We start from the raw sequence: 12147 nt of genomic DNA, 5'->3' as shown, positions 1-12147 counted from the left end.
GAAAGAGGTTCTACTGAGGGAATTTGAGCAGCCAGAGACTAAATTAAAAGGCAGAACCAAAATGGATAATCTCTAGATTACTACCTGAGCCATGTGCAACTTGGCATGGGGTCAAGAAGATTTAGAGAGTTAAAAACGTGGCTCAAGGAAAGGTGTGGGAGAAGTGGGTTTGAATTCATAGAACATAGAACATAGAATAGTACAGCACATTACAGGCCCTTCGGACTACAATGTTGTGCCGACCCTCAAACCCTGCCTCCCATATAAGCCCCCACCTTAAATTCCTCCATATACCTGTCTAGTGGTCTCTTAAACTTCACTAGTGTATCTGCCTCCACCACTGACTCAGGCTGTGCATTCCACGCACCAACCACTCTCTGAGTAAAAAACCTTCCTCTAATATCCCCCTTGAACTTCCCACCTCTTACCTTATAGCCATGTCCTCTTGTATTGAGCAGTGGTGCCCTGGGGAAGAGGCGCTGGCTATCCACTCTATCTATTCCTCTTAATATCTTGTACACCTCTATCATGTCTCCTCTCATCCTCCTTCTCTCTGAAGAGTAAAGCCCTAGCTCCCTTAATCTCTGATCATAATGCATACTCTCTAAACCAGGCAGCATCCTGGTAAGTCTCCTCTGTACCCTTTCCAATGCTTCCACATCCTTCCTATAGTGAGGTAACCAGAACTGGACATAGTACTCCAAGTGTGGCCTAACCAGAGTTTTATAGAGCTGCAGCATTACCTCGCGATTCTTAAACTCTATCCTTCGACTTATAAAAGCTAACACCCCATAAGCTTTCTTAACTACCCTATATACCTGTGAGGCAACTTTCAGGGATCTGTGGACATGTACCTAGAGATCCCTCTGCTCCTCCACACTACCAAGTATCCTGCCATTTACTTTGTACTCTGCCTTAGAGTTTGTCCTTCCAAAGTGTACCACCTCACACTTCTCTGGGTTGAACTCCATCTGCCACTTCTCAGCCCACTTCTGCATCCTATCAATGTCTCTCTGCAATCTTTGACAATCCTCTACACTATCTACAACACCACCAACCTTTGTGTCGTCTGCAAACTTGCCAACCCACCCTTCTACCCCCACATCATGGGAAATTGGCACCAGTATTGGGAAGGAAGGAGCTGTACCATTGGGATGGGCTCCATCTGAACCGTGATGGGGCCTGGATCCTCACAAATTGCGTAACTAGGGCTGTAGATAGGGCTTTAAACTAAATAGTGGGGGGAGGGTGGATTCAACAGATTGGAGAAGTATGGATAAAGTAAAAAAGAAAAGTGTGGAAAAAGATAATGAAAAAATAAAAGATAAAAAAGAGAAAAGTAAGAGAGAAGTGAAGAAAAGTCAAGTGTAAAAGAATAAACAATTACAAGGTTTTAAAAGCACAATAATTGTAGGAGCACTTCATTCGAATGCCTGTAGTATTCGAAACAAGATCAGTGAACTTGTGGCACAAATGAGTACAAAGGGGTATGATTTAGTTGCCATTACAGAAGGGTGGAGATGATTGGGAATAAAATATACAAGGATATCAGGTTATATGGAAGGATAGGAGGGAAGGTAAGGGAGGTGGGGTAGCATTCAAATTAAGGATGAGATCAGGGAGACAGTGAGAGATGATATAAGATCTAAGGAGCAGAATGTTGAATCCATCTGGGTAGAGATTAGGAATAGTAATGGGAAAAAAATCACTGGTGGAAATTGTCTATCGGCCACCGAATAATAACATAACAGTGGCACAGGCAATAAACAGAGAAATATCTGATGCATGTAAAAATGGAACAGCAGTTATCATGCAGGACTTTAAGTTGCACATAGATTAGGAGAATCAAGTTGGTCGAGGCAGTCTTGAAGAGGACTTCGTAGAATCCATCCATGATGGCTTTCTTGAACAGCATGTTACTGAACTTACAAGGGAATGTGTTATCTTAGATCTGGTCCTGTGCAATGAGACAGGTTAAAATTAGTGATCTTGTAGTTAGGGAACCTCTTGGAAAGAGTGATCGCAGTACGATTGAGTTTCTCATACAAATGGAAGGTACAATAGTTCGATCTAAAACCAGTGTATTATGCCTAAACAATGGAGACTACAATGGGATGAGGGAGGATTTGGGTGGTGTAGACTGGGAACACAGGCTATATAGTGGAGTGGTTGAGGAACAGTGGAAGACTTTCAAAGAGATTTTTCATGGTGCTCAACAAAAGTATGTTCCAGTTAAAAAGCAAGGACAGTAAGGGTGGAGAGTGCCAGCCTTGGATAATTAAGGAAATAAAAGAAGGCATCAAACTAAAAGTTTGTGCTTACGAAGTCGCCAAGAGGTTAGACAATAGGTGCAGGAGTAGGCCATTCGGCCCTTCGAGCCAGCACCACCATTCACTGTGATCATGGCTGATCATCCACAATCAGTATCCAGTTCCTGCCTTATCCCCATAACCTTTGATTCCGCTATCTTTAAGAGCTCTATCCATCTCTTTCTTGAAAGCATCCCAGACTGGGCCTCCACAGCCTTCTGGGACAGAGCATTCCATATATCCACCACTCTCTCAGTGAAAAAGTTTTTCCTCAACTCCGTTCTAAATGGCCTACCCCTTATTTTCAAACTGTGGCCTCTGGTTCTGGACTCACCCATCAGCGAGAACATGCTTCCTGCCTCCAGCATGTCCAATCCCTTAATAATCTTATATGTTTCAATAAGATCCCCTCTCAGCCTTCTAAATTCCAGAGTATACAAGCCCAGTTGCACCAATCTTTCGACATATGACAGCCCCGCCATCCTGGGAATTAACCTTGTGAACCTACGCTGCACTCTCTCAATAGCAAGAATGTCCTTCCTCAAATTTGGAGACCAAAACTGCACACAGTACTCCAGGTGTGGTCTCACCAGGGCCCTGTACAACTGCAGAAGGACCTCTTTGTTCTTATACTCAATTCCCCTTGTTATGAAGGCCAGCATGCCATTAGCTTTCTTCACTGCCTGCTGTACTTACATGCTTCCTTTCAGTGACTTATGTACAAGAACACCTAGATCTCATTGTACCTCCCCTTTTCCTAAGTTGACTCCTTTTAGATAATAATCTGCCTTCCTGTTCTTACCACCAAAGTGGATAACCTCACGTTTATCCACATTAAACTGCATCTGCCATGCATCTGCCCACTCACCCAGCCTGTCCAAGTCACCCTGCATTCTTATAACATCCTCCTCACATTTCACACTGCCACACAGCTTTGTGTCATTGGCAAATTTGTCAATGTTACTTTTAATTCCCTCATCTAAATCATTAATATATATTGTAAACAGCTGCGGTCCCAGCACTGAACCCTGCGGTACCCTACTAGTCACCGCCTGCCATTCCGAAAGGGACCCATTAATCGCTACTCTTTGTTTTCTGTCAGCCAGCCAATTTTCAATCCATGTCAGTACTCGGCCCCCAATACCATGTGCCCTAATTTTGCCCACTAATCTCCTATGTGGGGCTTTATCAAAGGCTTTCTGAAAGTCCAAGTATACTACATCCACTGGCTCTCCCTTGTCCATTTTCATAGTTACATCCTCAAAAAATTCCAGAAGATGAATCAAGCACGATTTCCCCTTCGTAAATCCATGCTGACTCGGACTGATCCTGTTACTGCTATCCAGGTGTGTCGTAATTTCATCTTTTATAATTGACTCCAGCATCTTTCCCACCACCAACGTCAGGTTAACCGGTCTATAATTTGCTGTTTTCTCTCTTCCTCCCTTCTTGAAGACAGGGACAACATTAGCCACCCTCCAATCCACAGGAACTGATCCTGAATCTATAGAACATTGGAAAATGATTACCAATGCGTCCACGATTTCTAAAGCCACCTCCTTAAGTACCCTGGGATGCAGACCATCAGGTCCCGGGGACTTATCAGCCTTCAGACCCAACAGTCTATCCAACACCATTTCCTGCGTAATATAAATTTCCTTCAGTTCATCCGTTACCCTAGGTCCTTTGGCCACTATTATATCTGGGAGATTGTTTGTGTCTTCCCTATTGAAGACAGATCCAAAGTACCTGTTCAACTCGTCTGCCATTTCCTTGTACCCCATAGTAAATTCACCTGTTTCTGTCTTCAAGGGCCCAATTTTGGTCTTAACTATTTTTTCCTTTTCACATACCTAAAGAAGCTTTTACTATCCTCCTTTATATTCTTGGCTAGCTTACCTTTGTACCTTATCTTTTCTCTGCGCATTGCCTTTTTAGTTACCTTCTGTTGCTCTTTAAAAGTTTCCCAATCCTCCGGCTTCCCACTCGTCTTTGCTATGTTATACTTCTTCTCTTTTATTTTTATACTGTCCATTACTTCCCTTGTCAGCCACGGCCTCCCCTTACTCCCCTTAGGATCTTTCTTCCTCTTTGGAATGAACTGATCCTGCACCTTCCGCATTATTCCCAGAAACACTTGCCATTGCTGTTCCACTGTCATCCCTGCTAGGGTATTGTTCCTTTGAACTTTGGCCAGCTCCTCCCTCATAGCACCATAGTTCCCTTTGTTCAACTGTAATACTGACACTTCTGAGTTTCCCTCCTCCCTCTCAAACTGTAGATTTAAAACTTATCATATTATGATCACTCTCTCCTAATGGCTCCTTTACCTCGAGGTCCCTGATCAAATCCGGTTCATTGCACAACACTAAATCTAGAATTGCATTCTCTCTGGTAGGCTCCAGTACAAGCTGTTCTAAGAATCCATCTCGGAGGGACTCCACAAACTCCCTTTCTTGGGGTCCAGTACCAACCTGATTCCTCCAGTCTACCTGCACGTTGAAGTCCCCCATAACAACTGTAGCATTACCTTTGCGACATGCAAAGGTACTTGTATAGTTTCATAATCTAGCTCCCCTTTCTTTATTGCTCAAAGTATGGTTCAAAGGTACAATTTAATGTCAGAGAAATGTATAGAATATACATCCTGAAATACTTTTTCTTCGCAACTATCCACGAAAACAGAGAAGTGCCCCAAAGAATGACTGACAGTTAAATGTTAGAACCGCAGAGTCCCACCCCCAGCTTCCCCCCGCCACGTGTAAGCGGCAGTGAGTAACAATCCCCCCCCCCAACCAGCAAAAAAAAGGCATCGGCACCGCCAGCGAGCACTCAAGCGTGAGTAAAGCAACAGCAAAGACACAGACTTGCAGTTACCCCAAAGATTTGTGTTTCACCCAGTATTTGACATACCACAGGTTCTCTCTCTCCCTAATAAGGGAGAAAGAGATGTCTCCATTTTCCCTGTGAGCGGGGAGACATAATAAACAACTCGCTGGTTTACAATGTTAAAAGTCCACCATGTCGCTTTGTTCGAGCTCTGTGCCCAAAAAACTGAGCACACAGTTGCAGATATCCCGACTCCCCCGACGATACACGGGTTTCCTGTCATGACACCGACCCTTGATCCGCCCATCTCCAGAGCCCCGTGATCCCAGGCTTCTGAATCTGAGCCGGACTCTTAGGCCGAGGCTTTGCCGTGCTGAACAACAATGGCCGGTTGTGAAACCCAGACGCACAAAGAAACATAGTCAGCATGTAACTCCAGGTCAGGGTCTTCAAAAGAACTCTGAAAAGGAAAAATAGAGATATTAAATATGGAAATAGAGCTTTTTCCAAAGATGCAACAAAGGAGTTGTCATTAGGCGCCATTAACTCTCCTAAGCTCCACCTCCTAAGAGTAGTGAGAAACTGGAAGATTAGGAAAACTTTAAAAAGCAACAAAGAACCACTGAGTGAGCAATAAAGAAAGGGGAGCTAGATTATGAAACTATACTAGTACAAAATATAAAAATGGATAGTAAAAGTTTTTATAATTATATAAAGCAGAAAAAGGTGGCTAAAGTGGAAGTAGGTCCCTTGGAGGACGAGAAAGGGGAATTGATATTGGGTAATGAAGAAGTAGCAAAGGCTTTGAATGACTATTTTGTGTTGGTCTTCACAGTGGAGGACGCGTCTAACATGTCAAATAGAGAAGTTATAGATGTGATGGGAGGTGAGGAGCTCGATAAAATAGTGATCACTGAAGAGGTAGTACTAGCAAACTTGTGGGCCTGAAGATAGACAAGTCCCCTGGTCCTGATGGAATGCATCCCAGGGTACTGAATGGAATGACAGAAGATATAGCTGAGACTTTGGTGATAATTTAGCAAAATTCTCTGGACTCTGGGCAGGTCCCAGCAGATTGAAAGACGGCAAATGTGACGCCACTGTTCAAAAACGGATGTAGGCAAAAGGCAGGTAACTATAGGCCAGTTAGTTTAACATCTGTATTTGGGAAAATGCTTGAAGCTATCTTTGAAGAAGAAATAGCGAGGCATCTGGAAAGAAATGGATCCATCAGGCAGACACAGCATGGATTCAGCAAAGGCGGATCCTGTTTGACAAACTTACAGGATTCTTTAAGGATATAATGAGCGCAGTGGATTGAGGGGAATAGATGGACGTTATTTACTTGGATTTCCAGAAGGTGTTCGATAAGGGCTTCATAAAAGTCTTATCCATAAGATAAGGATGCATAGAGTTGGGGGTGATGTATTAGCATGGATAGAGGATTAGTTAACTAATAGAAAGCTGAAAGTTGGGATACTCTGGTGTTACTCCGGTTGGCAACCAGTGATGAGTGGTGTGCCACAGGGGTCAGTACTAGGCCTGCAACTGTTCACAATATACATTAATAATCTGGAAGAAGGGACCAAGTGGGGTGTATCTAAGTTTGCTGATGATACTTAATTGAGTGGAAAAGCAAATTATGCAGAAGATTCAAAGAGCCTGCAGAGAGATAATAATGGGTTAAGTGAGTGGTAAGGGGCTGGCAGATGGAATACAATGTTGGTAAATGTGAGGTCATCCACAAAAGAGCAGAATATTATTTAAATGGTAAATAATTGCAGCATGCTGCTGTGCAGAGGGACTTGGGAGTGCTTGTGCATGAATCACAAAAGGTTGGTTTGCAGGTGCAGCAGGCTATCAAGAAGGCAAATGGAAAGTTGGCCTCCATTGCTAAAGGGATTGAATGTAAGAGCAGGGAGGTTATGCTGCAACTGTACAGGGTACTGGTGAGGCCATACCTGGAGTATTGCATGCAGTTGTGGTCTCCTTACTTGAGGAAGGATATACTGGCCTTGGAGGTGGTTCAGAACGGGTTCACCAGGTTGATTCCAGAGATAAGGGGATTAGACTAAGAGGAGTGATTGAGTCGCCTGGGACTATACTCGTTGCAATTTAAAAGAATGAAAGGAGATCTTATAGAAATATATAAAATTATAAGGGGTAAATAAGATAGAGGTAGGAAAGTTGTTTTCACTGGTAGGTGAGTCTAGAACTTGGGGACATAGCTTCAAGTTTCAAGGGAGTAGATGAGGAGGAACTGTTTTTCCCAGAGAGTGGTGAATCTGTGGAATTCTCTGCCCAATTAAACAGTGGAGGCTACCTCAGTAAATATACAGGACAAGATTGGATAGATTTTTGTATAGACGGGGGGAACTAAGGGTTATGGGGAAAAGGCAGGTAGGTGGAGATGAGTCCATGGCCAGATCTGCTAAGATCATTGAATGGTGGAGCAGGCTCGATGGGCCAGATGGCCTACTCCTGCTCCCATTTCTTATGTTTTTACATTCTTTTATAACATCGGCTCTTCCACGGTTTATGATATAAAGAAACGAAAAGAAAAGTTGCTCCAGTCCTTTGCTGACAGAAAATTTAAAAAAAACAGATATGCATAAGGTAAACAATGAGATATGGAAGATGTTCACAACTGGATAAAGTTCTCAAAGTGTTTTAAACTCCGCGTCAGTGAAGGCGTAGAACTGACTGGAGAGATACTAGACACTAGACACTAGATACTAGAATACTACAGCACAGTACAGGCCCTTTGGCCCTCGATGTTGTGCCGACCTATATATTCCTTAAAAAACAAAAAAAACATGTACCTATGGTGTAGGAATAAGCGAAATTATCTCATGAAGAATTAGGACTGGAATATGAGTGTGATTACAGTGATGGGTGGCCTCAGCATTTCAAGTAGTGCCATCAACTTTGGCTCACGCAGATTTACGGCCACCATCTTCACCAGTTCTCGAAGATGCTGTGTCAACTTCATCACCACCACCAGGTCATGAAGATTCAATCGTTTTTCAAGATGAAACACAAAACAATCCCGATGGCCCCCACTTTCAGACCTGTAACACTGTTTAGTTGTACAATCTGAGTCCTTACTTTGGAAGTGGCAATAACCAACCCTCTGATGTATGTAAATATATCTACCTTGCAAGGTTATTTTGCCTGTACTTCAATAAATTTCACTTGCCTTTCATTTGTCATTTGTTTTTTCTTTATTATCTATGGGTGAGGTGATCATTAACTGGGTTAGATGTGCTTATTTATTTAATCCTAATGTAACCACCAGTGATTTGGCAAGATCACTAATCCAGCACTGCACAGGTCTCAATCATTACGGATTTGTGGTGGTCAACCTGTATCTACAACTCTTCTCTGATCCTAACAGTGGAGCTAAATTCTCCTTCATTCATATTCTACAAGTGTATTCTCCTCTACTTCACAATATCTTTGTCATTGCCTTCTTATCAGTATTTTATAAAATATCTTTAACATAATGTAAGCAATATCCTGTGCATTTCCGTTATTTCTCAAGGAGTGTCGAACATTCATGTGTCATCTCTTGGCATGATTTTCTTTCCCAAAGGATCTTGTGAAATTTTAGCCAAAGCCTCTATTCCCACATTGTCCACTTCCTTCAAAATGTATGGGAATAAGCAACACTTACTGGCAATATTTGTTCTGACAGTGAGTTCCAGGCATCTACCACTATTTGCAAAAAAAAACTTGCCTTGCACATCTCCTTTAAACTTTTCCCCTCTCAGAATTTTATATACTGCTATCAGGCTGCCCCTCAGCCTTTTATGCTGTAACAATCCAGGTTTGTCCAGCCTCTGCTTATAGCTAATACTGCCCAGTTCAAGCAACATCCAGGTGAAGCTGTTCTGCATCCTCTCTAAAGCCTTCACATTTTTCCCGTAAAGTGATGACCAGAATTGAATACAGTATTCCAAATGTGGCCTAACTAAAATTTTATACAGCTGCAACATGACTAATTTTATATTCAGTGCCCTGACTGATGAAGGCAAATGGATGAAGTGCCTTCTTTACCACCTTTATATTAATCATTTGATTCACACGGCATCAAGAGTACATTTCTGTCCTTTATAGTATAAGACCATAAGTTATAGGAGCAGAGTTAGGCCATTTGGCCCATCGAGTCTGCTCTGCCATTTCATTATGGCTGATCTAATTTTCCTCTCAGCCCCAGTCTCCTGCCTTCTCCCTGTATCCCTTCATGCCCTGACCAACCAACATCTTTCTCATGTTTAGACCACAGTTTTAAATTCCTTTTGATCAGTGAAGCACAATATATGTTTTGTCTGCCTGTTTTGTTTTTAAATAGATAATATTCTGTAAATGTTTAACAAAGATTTTTTTAAAAGTTGGCATTAATAGTTACCCAACACAGAGACCGCTCCAACAATATCTCCGGCATCAAATTAACAGCTTTAGAAGAAGGGCTGAAAAAGATCCACAAAGCTGCAAAGAAAAGAAATGGTATGTAAATGTTCAAAAGATGATTTCCAGTGTTTTTGGAACATGGTGGGGCTAAAACCAGGGAAGTTAATAGCATAACCTGAAACTCCAGTCCACTGGTCTCTAAGCCTGCTCAAGAGAGATTGTCACTTCAGCACGGATAGTCACTTAATTATGTGACTATCCACACTAATTCACGTGACTTTTAAAATTTAACTGTGTAGGTTATTTTTTTCCTGGATTTTTTGCTTAAGGAAGGTGAGAACACAGTGGCAATTGAGAGGGTGAAATGAAATGTGCTTGTGAATGTTGAAACCCCACAGTTCCTTACTTCTCTCTTCCTCTGAATGACTCTGTTCACAGGGTTGATGTATTAAGTTACTGCTTTGGCAACTCTGCAACTCTGATCTACTACATCAACATGGGTGCCCCTTTTCCTTTTTTACTTGGACCTGGAGCAAGAAAGAGATTTAAAGAATAACTTTTTGTCACCTACATCGAAACATCGTAACAAGCATTGAAATTTGTTCTTTTGTGTCAACCGTCATTTTTTTTTAATTAAATGCAATCGTGAACAATAGCCAGATCAGAAATGCTGATCAAGTCAACTAGTTCCCAAAGAGAACTCTGATAGGCCAATCAGATGGTTCACTGCTGCTCAGCGATAGAACACAAAAAAATCATATGTACAATTAAGAAACATTAAAAAATAGTAGAAATATTGGAGTCATGACGATCATGATGAAGTCATCATGGTCCAAGAATTGTGCTCAGGCCAACTCGCAAATGTCACCATGCCTCTGGTGCCGGCGTAAAATGCCCCCAACTCACTAACGCTAACGTGTACGTCTTTGGAATGTGGGAGGAAACAAGAGCACCTGGAGGAAATCCACTGGTCACGGGGTGAATGTGCAAACAGCAGCAGGGATTTAACCCTGATTGGTGATTGTTGGCATTGTAAAGTGATTGTGGTAAACACTATGATGCCATAACTAGCATTAGGAAGTAAGCATTGTATCAGCAGGAACAATAACAGTTTTGTCAAACCAGGGGTAGGGTCCTCTATTCCTCACCTACCACCTCACCAGCCTCCGCATCCAGCACATAATTCTCTGGAACTTCTGCCATTTCCAATGGGATCCCACCACCAAGTACATCTTTACCTTCCCCCCGCCCCCCAGCTTTCTGCTTTATGTGGGGATCACTCCCTACGCGGCTCCCTTGTCCATTTGGCCCTCCCCACTGACCTCCCTCCTGGCACTTCTCCTTCCAAGCGGAACAAGTGTTAGACCTGTCCCTACACCTCCTCCCTCACTACCATTCAGGGCCCAAACAGTCCTTCCAGGTGAGGCAAAACATCACCTGTGAGTCTGTTGGGGTCATCAACTGTATCCTGTGCTCCCAGTGTGGCCTCCTGTATATTGGTGAGACCTGATGTAGATTGTGAGATGGCTTTGCCAAGCACTTACCCTCTGTCCACCAGAAAAAGCAGGATCTCCCAGTGGCTATCCATGTTAAATCCATTTCCCATTCCTATTCCAACATGTCAGTCCATGGCCTCCCCTAGTTTCGCGGTGAGGCTAGGAGGAGCAACACCTTATATTCTGTTTGGGTAGCTCCAATCTGATGGCATGAACATTGATTTCTTGAACTTCTGGTAATGCCCCTCCCTCTCTCTCTCCTTACCTCCTTACTTGCCCATCACATCCCTCTGGTGCTTCTTCCCCTTTTCTTTCTTCCATGGCCTTCTGTCCTCTCCTCACAGATTCCCCCTTTCTCCAGCCCTGTAGCTCTTTTACCAATCAACTTCTCAGCTCTTTACTTCACCCCTCCCCCTCCCTGTTTCACCTATCACCTTGTGCTTCTTCCTCTCCTCCCCCCCCCCACCCGCCTTCTAACTCCGACTCCTCATTGTTTTATTTCTCCAGTCCTGATGAAGGGTCTCGGCCTGAAACGTTGGATATACTCTTTACCATAGATACTGCCTGGCCTGCTGAGTTCCTCCAGCATTGTGTGTGCGTTTATGCAGATGATTATATGTTAAGTTGCCATTACATGCAGATTTTCTGCTTTGCTTAGCTTACTAAAACATTGAATCCACATGGGTATGGTACCTCACTGCAGCTACTAACCTCATGTGAAATCTGCAGCCCAGATGTTTCACCATGGATTTCCTCCGCTGATCAGATTTGCTCACAAATATTCTCCCAGTTTATCATCACACTCATTTTATTGACTCAACTCTGTAATGTGAGACATAACTGTCAATCAGTTGAATACATCATTGATTGCCACAGTATTTAATATTACCTAATAGTCACCTAAACTCCATAATGTTTGGCTCCAAAGATTAAGAACAAGGCTATTGTTTTGATGTTTGTACAATAGCTTAATGCAACAAGTGCTTCCTTTGAAAGATCAGAGATGATCTTAATTATGTGCTCTTTATTCTTGAAAGTAGTTTGATTTTTATACTACAGTTAATAGGGAAATTAACACACATGGTAATTCAATAGTTTTA

General features: G+C 42.6%; 1 protein-coding gene across 5 annotated transcripts in view; it reads left to right on the top strand.

Moving 5' to 3' along the window:
• Positions 1–12147, top strand: part of chd1l (chromodomain helicase DNA binding protein 1-like) — a 102338-nt gene that overhangs the window by 75967 nt on the left and 14224 nt on the right. For 2 of the 5 annotated variants that reach the window (XR_011886284.1, XR_011886283.1), the window contains exon 21: positions 9546–9647. Coding sequence is in view for 3 of the 5 variants with exons in the window: in XM_072260117.1 (XP_072116218.1) it covers positions 9520–9647 (128 nt within the window). In the remaining 2 variants the exon portion in view is untranslated. Of the gene's footprint in view, positions 1–9519; positions 9648–12147 lie in introns of all 5 variants that reach the window. The other 3 variants (XM_072260116.1, XM_072260115.1, XM_072260117.1) reach the window with 2 other exon arrangements.

The sequence above is a fragment of the Mobula birostris genome, chromosome 6 (assembly GCF_030028105.1).
Source record: "Mobula birostris isolate sMobBir1 chromosome 6, sMobBir1.hap1, whole genome shotgun sequence".
Lineage (NCBI taxonomy): Eukaryota > Metazoa > Chordata > Chondrichthyes > Myliobatiformes > Myliobatidae > Mobula > Mobula birostris.
The sequence above is the reverse complement of the archived record's forward strand: the minus strand, read 5'-3'. Positions and strand labels throughout refer to the sequence as shown.